We start from the raw sequence: 15,231 nt of genomic DNA, 5'->3' as shown, positions 1-15,231 counted from the left end.
CTCTTGCCTTAGAGATTATTACCTCATTTGTAAAGTAACAGGGAATGAACCGTCTAATCTTGAAATTTCACCTAGTTCTTTTATTCTTTGATTTTAGCGAACTACTCTAACAAGAGTCTCTGGGTTTTTATGTTTAATAACAAAACAAAACTGCATTTTGTATTTTATTTACTGCTGTTAAATTTCCACTATTTATTTTTTCCTGGTATTGATATTTTTTCTATATATATTTTGACATTATTCACTGAAATATAATTTGGATATGGCTATACAAGTTCTTTGTGAAGGATAGTAAAATCAAAATTGATTTGTTTTATAAATGTGCCAATAAACAATTTAAAAGGCTGGATGAGTGATAGTTACTCAGACATGCCTGACTGTTCACGATCCCATGGACTATAGCCCACCAGGCTCCTCTGTTCATAGAATTCTCCAGGCAAGAATACTGGAGTGGGTTGCCATTTCCTTCTCCAAAAGGGTGGTCAGGCTTCAGTATTTTCGTAAGGTATCACTAGCTACACTTTAGATGTGTTTAGTTCACATCCCACCCTTGCTTATAAACCTGCAATGGAATGGCATTTCCACAGAGAAATCCTAATTGTGGTATTCAAAGCTCTCAAAACTGAACTTTCAGATTACTCATTTTTTTAAATCATCTGCTTCTGTCAAGGCAACTGATCTTGCCTTCCTTAAAACAAGTCTAGGAATTTCCCATGTTTTAGAGACTTCCCTTACCGTGAGTGTATGTGTGCGTGCGTGCTCGGTTGCTTCAGTCGTGTCTGACTCTGTGCGACCCCATGGACCATGGCCCACCAGGCTCCTCTTTCCACGGGGTGCTCCAGACAGGAATCCTGGAATGGGCTGCCACATCCTCCTCCAGTCCCTTACCATAACCCCAAACAACTTCCCTAGTCTTTTGGCCTATCCTTGAGACCTACTTCAAGTCCACGTTTCTCTGTGAATTATTCCTAGGCCATATGTTCTTCTTCTAAATTCACACACTGTTACTTTAAAAATCCTTTATAAAATATTTTTCAAACTGAGATTCATAAAATCAACTTTTTGGATGTCGAGTTTTTGGATGCATTCTTAATAGAACACATCACATTAAGAAATATAAAAAGTTCCATAAAATCTCTCTCAATTATGAACACATATCCACACCAACATTTCCAATTCGGTATGTCCTGCAACTCAATATAATATGCAATTTCTATGCATTATGGGAAAAAAGAGTTTTAGAAACACTGCTTCTGTATCTTGGAACTCTCTCCAACCAGAACATAGATGCCTTCTCATTCACGGTATTACACTGGATGGGGTACAATAATTTAACCAGACTCCTATTAAAGAACATTTGAGTTATTTCAATTTCCTGATATTATAAATGCTGCAGTGAATAACCTTATACTGAGATCATTTCATACATACACATATAATTAACGGATAAGTTGCAGAAGTCATATTGCTAAGTCACAGTAAATGTATCTACATTTTATCATTTTTATAGATGGTGCCACATTGCCTTCTACAATGTGTGCGCTGAGTCGTGTCCAACTCTTTGGGACCCCGTGGACTGTAGCCCACCAGGCTCCTCTGTCCAAGAGGGTTCTCCAGGCCAGAATACTGGAGTGGGGAGCCTTTCCCTTCTCCAGGGGATCTTCCCGACCCAGGGATCAAACCCAGGTCTCCCGCATTGCAGGCAGATTCTTTACCAGCTGAGCCACTAGGGAAGCCCAACAGAGGTTTTTCTAATTTATATCCCCAGCACCAAATTGTCCAAGGGTTTTTATCTGTACATCTTTGCCAAGAAAGTAAATTATCAAACTGAGTTTATGCCAATCTGCTAGGTAAAAACATGATATCTCATCCTAGTTTTAATACTCCTTTATTCTGAGTGATATAATCATCTGACATATTTTAAAAGCCATTTGTATTTTCATTTTTTGAACTATCCATTCATGCCCATTGCTAATTTTCCTTTTTGATTGTCTTTATCTGACAGACTGCAGCCCACCAGGCTTCTCTGTCCATGGAATTCTCCAGACAAGAATACTAGAGTGGGTTGCCATTTCCTTTTCCAGGGGATCTTCCCAATCCAGGAATCAAACCCAGGTCTCCTGCACTGCAGGCAGATTCTTTTCCGTCTGAGCAACCAGGGCAGCATTAATTTCTAGAGATTCTTTATATATTAGATATTAGCCCCGTGTGGTATGTGTTTTCTTGAATAAATTAGCGAGTATTTTAATTTTCTTTTGATCTTATAAAAAGCAGTTATTATATATATATATATATTTTTTTTTATATTTTGTTTTAAGTTATTCCTTTTACTTTTTTTGAAAGGATTAAAATATTTTATTAAATTTTCATACAAGTTAAATTTGATTTTAAGGAAATAAAACATAAAAGCTAATTGCTGTTTTATAGTATATTGATTAAATGTATGCTGGTGTTTAGCAAGCTTCATAGCTCATTTTCAAAATTCAAATCATAGAAATTTCAAGAAACCTTAGACTAGTTTTTTCTTCTTCAGTCACGATGTGCACCTGAATCACTTGGGGATCTTATTAAAAAGTAGATGTCATATCCTTCAATTGAAAATAAACACATTTTTTAAAAAGTAGGATGGCTAATTTAGTGAGTCAGAGGCAGGTCCATGACTGCATTTCAACAACCTCCCAGAAAATATCTTTCTAACAGGCTGCCAAGCACTGCATTTTTAAAGAAGCATTGCTGCTGCTGCTGCTAAGTCACTTCGGTCGTGCCCGACTCTTGGCGACCCCATGGACTGCAGCCTACCAGGCTCCTCCACCCATGGGATTTTCCAGGCAAGAGTACTGGAGTGGGATGCCATTGCCTTCTCCAGTCCTTTTATCTTTCTTAATTTCTTTCTTTTGCTTTCCTTTTAATTGTGGTGTTTTTTCCTCTTAATTTTTTGAATTAGATGTTTAACTCATTCATTTCATTCTTTTTGTTTAATCAATGTTAAGTTTTTAAGGTACTGAATTTTCCTCCAAGTGCAGTTTTGTCTGTATCACTTAGCTATATGAAAATTTTTATTTTCCCCACACATGTCTTGCATTCTTTGATGCAAGCAAAGAATACAGAAATTTAGAGTTCTTTCCTTTCAACATGTATTTTTGCTAGAGGTTAATAAGACCTAGAGCAACTTGGTTCTTTGATCATCTCTTCTCTTTGTGCTACACAACTTTTGCCAAAGCAAAGGAGCTTTTGGCTACCTAAACATGTACTTTTTAAGTCTGTGGATAATATATAGCTCCTAGTTTCGTGAAAAATGAAGTTTATACTTTTTTATTTTGTTGTTATTATTCTATGGTTTCCACAGGTAACAGGGACAAACTGTTGTTACGTAACCATGTTCATACTAGAAATCCTTTTATACATTTTCTGTGTACATTTCTATGTGCTTCTTGGGCTTCTCTAGTGGTTCAGACAATCAAGAATCCATCTGCAATGCAGGAGCCCTGGGGTTGATCTCTGGATCAGGAAGAACCCCTGGAGAAAGGAATGGCTACCCATTCCAGTACTCTTGCCTGGACAATTCCATGGATAAAGGAGTCTGGCGTGCTACAGTCCACAGGGTCGCACATCAGACATGACTGAGCAACTAACACTTTCCCTTTCCCAGGGTCCATATGCACAGATTTGTAAATATTTTAAAATGATGAAATGATACACTCCGGGCAACGTTTGTGCTGTAAATACCAAATCCTATCCTTTAATCTACATTAAAAAACTTTAATGATTTTTCCTTTCACCTTTCAGCCCCCATCTGACTATTTTATCACCCTTCCATCTATTTATATGGTAGATAAAAAGAATACTCTTATCTATCAAAAAACCTTGCTCCTCAGACTAAAAATATGATATTTAAGACAGTCTGAGGCAGACATATACATGAAATTCCTTTGAGACATCACATAAGAAATCATTAGTGGCCTCCAAGGTCTATTAATTTTTGAGTCCAACGTTGCTCTTCCTCACAATACCTGCTGGTAAACTTTAAGATAGAAAGCTGAAAGTCAGTCTATGTGTTATATGTTTGATGACTATGTTATGTTATTTCATTAAATGGAACAAACCTAAAATCCAAACTTAATTTGACTTTACAAACTATGCAAAATGAAGGGTAAACATTCAGATATTATCTGTATTTCCCTGAATACAACATGTTATTATAGTTCTTGTTAGACTAATTTTCATATGAGATGGGACTGTAACTGTCAAGTTCACTGGTACATACTACTGGTAGAATACTGAACTACGGAAAGAACTTCTTCTTTAACTATTGACATTACAAAGACTATACATTATAATTTATGCTAGCTAGGGTTGTAGTAAAAAATGATGAATAGAACAGAATCATTTTCATGTTACCACTCTGAAATTTATGAGAAATGTGGTTTTAGATATTTCTGAGTTTCCTCATCTAATGATGGGGATAATACTAACACTCAGTTCACAGTTGTTGAAAATATTTAATAAAATAATAGAACTGGAGTGTTATCAACAGACTATCAGATCAGATTAGATCAGTCGCTCAGTGGTGTCCAGCTCTTTGCGACCCCATGAATCACAGCACTCCAGGCCTCCCTGTCCATCACCAGCTCCCGGAGTTCACTGAGACTCACATCCATCGAGTCAGTGATGCCATCCAGCCATCTCATCCCCTGTCATCCCCTTCTCCTCCTGCCCCCAATCCCTCCCAGCATCAGAGTCTTTTCCAATGAGTCAACTCTTCGCACGAGGTGGCCAAAGTACTGGAGTTTCAGCTTTAGCATCATTCCCTCCAAAGAAATCCCAGGGATGATCTCCTTCAGAATGGACTGGTTGGATCTCCTTGCAGTCCAAGGGACTCTCAAGAGTCTTCTCCAACACCACAGTTCAAAAGCATCAATTCTTCGGCGCTCAGCCTTCTTCACAGTCCAACTCTCACAGAGGAAGCGTCTTTTAATTTCATGGCTGCAGTCACCATCTGCAGTGATTTTGGAGCCCAGAAAAATAAAGTCTGACACTGTTTCCACTGTTTCCCCATCTATTTCCCATGAAGTTGTGGGACCAGATGCCATGATCTTCGTTTTCTGAAGATCATGAAAAGTTGAGCTTTAAGCCAACTTTTTCACTCTCCACTTTCACTTTCATCAAGAGGCTTTAGTTCCTCTTCACTTTCTGCCATAAGGGTGGTGTCATCTGCATATCTGAGGTTATTGATATTTCTCCCGGCAATCTTGATTCCAGCTTGTGTTTCTTCCAGTCCAGTGTTTCTCATGATGTACTCTGCATATAAGTTAAATAAACAGGGTGACAATATACAGCCTTGACGAACTCCTTTTCCTATTTGCAACCAGTCTGTTGTTCCATGTCCAGTTCTAACTCTTGCTTCCTGACCTGCATAAAAACTTCTCAAGAGGCAGATCAGGTGGTCTGGTATTCCCATCTCTTTCAGAATTTTCCACAGTTTATTGTGATCCACATAGTCAAAGGCTTTGGCATAGTCAATAAAGCAGAAATAGATGTTTTTCTGGAACTCTTTTGCTTTTTCTATGATCCAGCGGATGTTGGCAATTTGATCTCTGGTTCCTCTGCCTTTTCTAAAACCAGCTTGAACATCTGGAAGTTCACGGTTCACATATTGCCAAAGCCTGGCTTGGAGAATTTTGAGCATTACTTTACTAGCGTGTGAGATGAGTGCAATTGTGCAGTAGTTTGAGCATTTTTGGCATTGCCTTTCTTTGGGATTGGAATGAAAACTGCCCTTTTCCAGTCCTGGGGCCACTGCTGAGTTTTCCAAATTTGCTGGCATATTGAGTCCAGCACTTTCACAGCATCATCTTTCAGGATTTGGAGTAGCTCAACTGGAATTCCGTCACCTCCACTAGCTTTGTTCGTAGTGATGCTTTCTAAGGCCCACTTGACTTCACATTCCAGGATGTCTGGCTCTAGGTCAGTGATCACACCATCGTGATTATCTGGGTCGTGAAGCTCTTTTGTACAGTTCTTCCGTGTATTCTTGCCATCTCTTCTTAATATCTTCTGCTTCTGTTAGATCCATACCATTTCTGTCCTTTATCGAGCTCATCTTTGCATGAAATGTTCCTTTGGTATCTCTGATTTTCTTGAAGAGATCTCTAGTCTTTCCCATTCTGTTGTTTTCCTCTATTTCTTTGCATTGATCACTGAAGAAGGCTTTCTTATCTCTTCTTGCTATTCTTTGGAACTCTGCATTCAGATGTTTATATCTTTCCTTTTCTCCTTTGCTTTTCGCTTCTCTTCTTTTCACAGCTATTTGTAAGGCCTCCCCAGACAGCCATTTTGCTTTTTTGCATTTCTTTTCCATGGGGATGGTCTTGATCCCTGTTTCCTATACAATGTCATGAACCTCATTCCATAGTTCATCAGGAACTCTATCTGTCAGATCTAGGCCCTTAAATCTATTTCTCACTTCCACTGTATAATCGTAAGGGATTTGATTTAGGTCATACCTGAATGGTCTAGTGGTTTTCCCTACTTTCTTCAATCAGTCTGAATTTGGCAATAAGGAGTTCATGGTCTGAGCCACAGTCAGCTCCTGGTCTTGTTTTTGCTGACTGTAGAGCTTCTCCATCTTTGGTTGCAAAGAATATAATCAATCTGATTTCGGTGTTGACCATCTGGTGATGTCCATGTATAGGGTCTTCTCTTGTGTTGTTGGAAAAGGGTGTTTGTTATGACCAGTGCATTTTCTACAGACTCTACACTCTATGAATACATTTTTTCCTTCACAATTTAAAATCTTCCAAATTTTCCTTCTGTTTTATTTGTCCTGTTAAAGAAAGTTTTTGAACAGGAAAGTATATATATTTTATAGTTTTCAAAATCTACAGAGAAAAATTGACTTTTCTTGAGTTGTGTCTTTTTATAATAAATAAGGTATCTGGTAAGTAGTGACTATGTGACTCAAGTATAAGGTAAAGTGAACAGTCTTCAGTGGTCTGAAGCCTCACAGTATGAACAGAGCACCTCAATGAAAAGCAACGCTCTCCTCTCTGCCCTTTGTGTGCATGTGTCTGTCGAAGAAGCTGTCACAGGAAATTGGCCACCTCAGGACATGTTAATTTCAGCCACAGGTTTACTCTCTCCACAAAAATCTGCTTCTAATATTCTGGCATACTATACAAATTCTGATTAAAAAGCCAGAATTACTCGATTTAAGCTGGCAGGCAAGTCATTTACCTAAAGGTTCAACTTAACGGCTCACTGCCTAACTTTCCTGAATTTAAATCATGAACTTTAACTTCCATTCAGAAAGAAAAAAAATTTTTAAGAGCTAAATCTAAAGAAATATTAAGCTTCACAAGCCAGACTTTCAAATGTTAAAGGTGAACTAGATGTCTTCCTTACCTACATCTTACAACATCCTCTACTATACCTTAAATTACAACTCTGTCACCCAATATTACAGTCTAATATTTTTCCTTCTATAGAGACCTATAGTTTTTGCTATGGTAAAGATTTTCTCCATTTACTGTTTTGTGCAATCAAAGGTACTTCCTTTCCATTAAACTCATACACATGTCCCATAAAATAAACATTTTATTCCCTACAGCCTCTAAAATTTAGACTCTACAGTCTAGACAGATAGCAGTTAAGAACATGGGTTGAATATCTCAACTCTGCCAACAGCTGTGTTGTTTTGTGAAAGTAATTTACCACTGTAAACTTCAGTTCCAGGTTCATAATTGTATGGGGTTAGTAACAATATTTATTTCATGGCAATATATACAGTTAAGGCATGTAAGAAGCTTGGAAGTACCCAGCTTCTAGCAATTGCCCAGTGAATTCAATTCTTCAACAGATATTTACTGAACACCTACTAGCTTAGCTGGAGGAAGAAATGGCAACCCACTCCAGTACTCCTGCCTGGAGAATCCCATGGACAGAGGAGCTGGGTGGCCTACAGTCCACGGGGTCGTAAAGAGTCGGACACGACTGAAGCAACTGAGCACACAGTAGCTAGCACTGTTTTAGGTACTGGCTGGACTGATTATTAAACGCAATGCTGGCCCTTATAGAACTTACATTTCTCTTGCGGGAGATAGACAACCAAAAATACATCCTATAGTATGATGTCAGGTAAACAGAACTGTAACAAAGAGAAATTGAGGACAAGAGAGAGATATAAGGGGGTAAGGTGTTATTTCACAGGCAGCAGTCAGAAAAGACCTCCCCGATGAAGTGACATTGGAACAGAGTCTGAGCTGAGGAAAGAACAGGCCCTGTGCATCCCACCGTGCTGCTAGGATGATGAAGATCATGATCAGTAACCTGTGTGGGACACCTCTCTCATTCCCATACCTTCCCACAGGCTCTGGGAGGCAGAGGAGGAAACGTCAGCCAGGGCAGAGGGAGGGATGGGTGGGTGGAACATCAGTTCGCTTCATCATCATGAGAAAGTCAATTTCTCTAACTCAGGCTATCTAGTTTCATGTGCCTCTGGGAATAAGAGAGAAATTACCCTGGTCGCCACGTCCTCTACTCTGACATATGATGTACACGTATATTCTCATGAGTAAGAGGGAAACAAATGCAGAGAGGCGTGAGGTACTATAAACAGAAATTATACTGAGACCAAAATAGCATTCTTTATGTAGGCTAAAAATGAAGTCTGGCAAGATGGAAATTAGATGTTTTATAGCACATTATATGGTCAAAGACATTAACTTCCTACACAAATTAAATCAGGAAAGAGATTCCATTTATAAGACGACAAATAACTTTCCAAGAGAAGATACGTAACAGATAAAACTAGCATAAGAAAATTGTTCCCCACTCATGACTGAAAATTACCTCCTCTCATAACCCTGTTTTGTGATTTTCTTTTAAAAGAGTGATATGATTCTTTAAATCAAGTGCATAATAATATTTACCATAAATTGAGATAATAACTTGCATATTTCAAATATCAGTACTTTAGATCAAGTTAACAGTCAACTAGATTAACTTCAAATTTCTACCTCATAAAACAATCATATGTAGCCACTTAATCTTTTATAGCTTTCAGTGTAGTTATTTTCATAACTAAGGCTATAAAATGCTGGGATAATCGGCTCCACAGCTAGAGTTGGGGGTTTGAGAGGAAAAGAATAACTGGCCATGTTAAAAGTCCAGGGCATCTACTCCATTTCTCTATGATCATTTCACAGAATATTTCATATTATGAGGGATATAGCTTTACTTATATATTCATATCCAAGGCCAGACAAGCACTTTTTTGTGCCTCTTTTAGGGCTCTGATCTCTCAACTTAGACTTGGCTAAGCAAGTAGACAACGCAAACACTAGGTTGGCTTGTGAAATGAGTCAAAATCATTTGACAGTATCAGTATCTCTGAAAATCCAAGCATCTCTCATTAACCTAACATGGTCAAACTGTGGTACCTTCACCGCATTGAACTTTACTTCATATTGGGATATACTAGAATTGAGTTCATACTTTCACATGTACAACTGAGTATACAAAACTCCTGGCACTTGAAGTGCTTAGGCAGGGCAGTGGTAAAGAGCTGTCAGAGGACCCCTAGATTTATAGTTTGAGCAGCTGGGTATTTGGTGATACCATTTACTATAAAGGAAGAACAAATTTTGTAGTTAAATGTGATGAATTCAGTATTAGGTGAAAAGTAGAAAATTTTTAGATTTGGGAAAGATATATATCTGAGCTGGAAATATAAATTTGCAAGTCACTGATGTTTTAATAGTAAATAAAGTAAACAGAACAGACAGCAGTTATTCCTCGATGAAAGAAGAAACATTAATAGACCTTTTTTTAACTAGAGAAAAAAAAATGACAACCTGTTCCAGACTAAAGGAGAATTTTTATAGGGTTTTCTGCAATTAAAATATAAAACAAAAGTGAATGGAAAAACACTAACAAAGAATGAGCCAAACTCATAATTCTAGAAAATTATGCAAAAAGGACAATTCTTTAGCCACCGAATTAATGTTTAGTAACTGACTGCTGAAATCTTCTGTGGGTGGAATGTAAAAATAAAGAGTGAGTAATAAATACATAATACAAGTACAAACACAGACACCATGCTCCAGGCTAACAAAGGGAAATATAACAACTGCTTTCTAAATTTTTAAAATTTCAGGTGAATTTAGATTATATACTAGAATTCTTGGGAATAATACTTGCTTCATATTACTAGTCATCCCTGGATACGTAAACCTCAAATCAGCAAATATTAACCTCCCAGGTTTTATGACTTCCCTGTTTCTACACTGTTCCTCATGTGAGATGGCGCCCTAAGGAAAGGGGCTCCTGTTGACCCCCACTCAATTCTGGGACCATTAGAAGTGCCCAGAAGCTAGGCCGGCTCCACTGTTCCCCCTAGTCCAGGTGCCACAGGTTTCACCTTAAAAACACAAGCCTTCCTCAACCCACTTACTACCTCACAGACCACTTAAAGCACATAAATGCAGTCTGCGCTGTGATAGATCTTAGAGGTAACACTGACCTAGAACAATCTCTCACCCAGCTGGCTGACTCTACAGTGAAGCTATCATTTACTGCCCTTGAGAAGAGTAGTGCAGTTTTTTAAAATTCCAGTATCTTACAATATATCATACACTTAACACCAAAAAGTAAAATTCTAATGAACTCTTAATTGCTGGACATTTTCTTGAACATCTACATCTCAGAATCTTTTATAAACTAAACCTTTTAAAATCTGAACCTTACAGTGCGAAGGAAAGCCTCAAGTCTTTCAAAACTTGAAAGGAAAAAGAAAAACAACAGGCCATTTGTAACCTAGCAAACACTGAATAAAAAGACAACTCATCTGCCATCTAAGTAAAACCAAGGAAATTTCATGCTTTAACTATATTTGTTTCCAAAATTATAAATTACCTAAGGACTTTATTTAGTGTGTGACATAACTCACGAAGCAGTCCTTTCTTTTTCCTTTTGTTAAAAAAAAGTAAACGTAAGCACGTACCTTAGGAATAGGATTCAGCAGAATTACACCTGACTTCTTCGTGATGACCTGTTTTGTTGTATAGTGATGATCTATAAGTTGAGGAATATTTGAAAACCCAGTGCCTTCAAAACGATACATATTCTGGAGAAAGAACAATAAAGTAGAATAATCATGAAAACATTGCTTAAGCAACACTTCATCCATCAATAAAGTTCCATTTAAGAAAATCTATTGTTGTACAACCATGTGAAGATACTTAACACTACTGAATTATAATATACTTAAAAACGGTTAAGACGGTAAAAATAAAGATAAATGATATTGCAACAAGCTAAAAAATAATCTTTGCATCAAGAAACTAATTTTCATAAATGACTAAAAGTAATTCAGATTGTAAAAAGAAAAAAAAACCCAGAAGAAAAGAATAATTTACAGACCTGGAATGCACTTTGCTAAAATAATAACCAAAGGAAATAAAATACAGGATACATTTAAGCAACAGAAATATGTATACATACGTTACCATATGTGTTTCATTTGAAAAAGCTTTCAAGATCAAAAATAATGTCAAAAGTCTGCAGAAGTATATCCAATATAATAATATTTTAAGAATACCTCTGATGACCATATATTCCCTTTCATCAATACAGTATGAATTGATTTTTCTGTACTTGGGTTCAGTTCAGTTCAGTTCAGTTTAGTTGCTCAGTCGTGTCCGACTCTTTGCGACCCCATGAATCGCAGCACGCCAGGCCTCCCTGTCCATCACCATCTCCTGGAGTTCACTCAAACTCACATCCATTGAGTCGGTGATGCCATCCAGCCATCTCATCCTCTGTTGTCCCCTTCTCCTCCTGCCCTCAATCCCTCCCAGCATCAGAGTCTTTTCCAACGAGTCAACTCTTCACATGAGGTGGCCAAAGTACTGGAGTTTCAGCTTCAGCATCATTGTTATTCATGTATTATTCTCTCATCAAACCACACAGTCAAAAAAACAAAACAAAACTATACAGTCATTCACATACACTTGATAGAGAAAATGCAGCAGAGACAAATCTGTGCACATCAGCACAGTCACATCTTCACACTTGTGATTCCAACACATGAGTTAGTAACATGTTCCCAAACTCTGTCAAAACCGCTTTCCTCTGACTTCAAAAAGGCACATCCATTGGTAATCTTATGAAAGAACCAATGGCAATAAATTTAGCAATGAAAAACATCTTATTGAGGCTATTTTTCAATGAAAGGAGCATTACGGTACAGTGTTGTGTAACAAAGGCTCCCATCTGATTATTCACAAATAGCTCCATGTACATGTGTATGAATACAGATACAAATGTGTTCCGTTTTAAGAAAATCCTATGGTAAGAAACCAGAGAAGGCAATGGCAACCCACTCCAGTACTCTTGCCTGGAGAATCCCAGGGATAGGGGAGCCTGGTGGGCTGCCGTCTATGGGGTCGCAGAGTCGGACACGACTGAGTGACTTAGCAGCAGCAGCAGCAGCATGGTAAGAAACAAGAAATTTCCGTACTCTCCAAATTTGGATATTACTTACATTACTGGAAGATATTTTCCCAGATAAAGGATAAAAAAACTCAAACTCTATTTGTGCAATATAAAATTCAGGCAGTTCAGTTGCTGAGTCATGTCCAACTCTGCGACCCCATGAACCGCAGCAAGCCAGGCCTCCCTGTCCATGACCAACTCCTGGACTTTACTCAAACTCATGTCCATTGAGTTGGTGATGCCATCCAACCATCTCATCCTCTGTTGTCTCCTTCTACTCCCACTTTCAATCTTTCCCAGCATCAGGGTTTTTTCCAACAAGTCAGTTCTTCGCATCAGGTGACCAAAGAATTGGAGTTTCAGCTCCAGCATCAGTCCTTCCAAAGAATATTCAGGACTGATTTCCTTTAGGATGGATTGGTTGAATCTCCTTGCAGTCCAAGGGAGTCTCAAGAGTCTTCTCCAACACCACAGTTCAAAGGCATCAATTCTTGGGCGCTCAGCTTTCTTTATACTCCAACTCTCACATCCATACATGACTACTGGAAAAACCATAGCCTTGACTAGATGGACCTTTGTTGGCAAAGTAATATCTCAGCTTTTTAATATGCTGTCCAAGTTGGTCATAACACTTCTACAAAGGCTCAAGCATCTGTCAATTTCATGGCTGCAGTCACCATCTGCAGTGATTTTAGAGCCCCCAGAATAAAGTCTGACACTGTTTTCCCATCTATCTGCCATGCAGTGATGGGACCAGATGCCATTATCTTAATTTTCTGGATGCTGAGCTTTAAGCCAACTATTTCACTCTCCTCTTTACTTTCATCACGAGGATCTTTAGTTCTTTGCTTTCTGCCATAAACGTGGTGTCAACTACATATCTGAGTATTGATATTTTTCCGGGAAATCTTGATTCCAGCTTATGCTTCATCCAGCCCAGCATTTCTCAAGATGTACTTTGCATATAAGTTACATAAGCAGGGTGACAATACACACAGCCTTGACATACTCTTTTTCCTATTTGGAACCAGTCTGTTGTTCCATGTCCAGTTCTAACTGTTGCTTCCGGACCCGCATACAGGTTTCTCAAGAAGCAGGTCAGGTGGTCTGGTATTCCCATCTCTTTCAGAATTTTCCACAGTTTATTGTGATACACACAGTCAAAGGTTTTGGCATAGTCAATAAAGCAGAAGTAAATGTTTTCCTGGAACTCTATTGCTTTTTCAATGATCCAACAGATGATGGCAATTTGATCTCTGGTCAATTTGATCTCTGGTCCCTCTGCCTTTTCTAAAACCAGCTTGAACATCAGGAAGTTCACAGTTCACGATTTGCTGAGGCCTGGCTTGGAGAATTTTGAGTATTACTTTGCTAGCGTGTGTGATGAGTGCAATTATGCAGCAGTTTAAGCATTGTTTGGCATTGCCTTTCTTTGGGATTGGAATGAAAACTGACCTTTTCCAGTCCATTGGCCACTGCTGAGTTTTCCAAATTTGCTGGCATATTGAGCCCAGCATTTTCACAGCATCATCTTTTAGGATTTGAAATAGCTCAGTTGGAATTCCATCACCTCCACTAGCTTTGTTCGTAGTGATGCTTCCTGAGGCCTACTTGACTTTGAATTCCAGGATGTCTGGCTCTAGGTGAGTGATCAATCACACCATAGTGATTATCTGAGTCATGAAGATCTTTCTTGTTCAGTTCTTCTGTGTATTCTTGCCACCTCTTCTTAATATCTTCTGCTTCTGTTAGGTTCATACCATTTCTATCCTTTATTGAGCCCATCTTTGCATGAAATGTTCCCTTGGTATCTCTAATTTTCTTGAAGAGATCTCTAGTCTTTCCCATTCTATTGTTTTCCTCTATTTCTTTGCACTGATCACTGAGGAAGGCTTTCTTATCTCTCCTTGCTATTCTTTGAAACTCTGCACTCAAATGGGTATATCTTTCCTTTCCCCCTTTGCCTTTCACTTCTCTTCTTTTCACAGCTATTTGTAAGGCCTCCTCAGACAACCATTTTGCTTTTTGCATTTCTTTTTTTTGAGGATGGTCTTGATCACTGACTCTTGTACAATGTCATGAATCTCCGTCCATAGTTCATCATGCACTCTATCTACCAGATCTAATCCATTGAATCTATTTGTCACTTCCACTGTATAACAGTAAAGGATTTGATTTACGTCATACCTGAATAGTCTACTGGTTTTCCCCACTTTCTTCAATTTAAGTCTGAATTTGGCAATAAGGAGTTCATGATCTGAGCCACAGTTAGGTCCCAGTCTTGTTTTTGCTGACTGTCTAGAGTTTCTCCATCTTTGGCTGCAAAGAATATAATCAATCTGATTCCAGTGTTGACCATCTGGTGATGTCCATGTGTAGAGTCTTCTCTTGTGTTTTGGAAGAGGGTGTTTGCTATGACCACCAGTGCATTTTCTTGGCAGACCTCTATTAGCCTTTGCCCTGCTTCATTCTGTACTCCAAGGCCAAATTTGCCTGTTCCTCCAGGTGTTTCTTGACTTCCAACTTTTGCATTCCAGTCTCCTATAATGAAAAGGACATCTTTTTTTGGGTGTTAGTTCTATAAGGTCTTGTAGGTCTTCTTAGAATCGTTCAGCTTCTTCAGCATTACTGATCGGGGCATAGACTTGAATTACTGTGAGACTGAATGGTTTGCCTTGGAAATGAACAGAGATAATTTTGTCATTTTTGAGACTGCATTCAAGTACTGCATTTTGAACT

General features: G+C 38.4%; 1 protein-coding gene across 3 annotated transcripts in view; it reads right to left on the bottom strand.

The window, feature by feature from the left end:
- The window catches only part of FER (FER tyrosine kinase), a 467,773-nt gene that overhangs the window by 214,157 nt on the left and 238,385 nt on the right, over positions 1-15,231 (bottom strand). For all 3 annotated transcript variants that reach the window (XM_061424535.1, XM_061424536.1, XM_061424537.1), the window contains one exon: positions 11,000-11,122. In XM_061424535.1, the coding sequence (XP_061280519.1) occupies positions 11,000-11,122 (123 nt within the window). The remainder of the gene's footprint in view (positions 1-10,999; positions 11,123-15,231) is intronic.

Source organism: Bos javanicus, chromosome 7 (genome assembly GCF_032452875.1).
Source record: "Bos javanicus breed banteng chromosome 7, ARS-OSU_banteng_1.0, whole genome shotgun sequence".
Classification (NCBI taxonomy): Eukaryota; Metazoa; Chordata; class Mammalia; order Artiodactyla; family Bovidae; genus Bos; species Bos javanicus.
The sequence above is the reverse complement of the archived record's forward strand: the minus strand, read 5'-3'. Positions and strand labels throughout refer to the sequence as shown.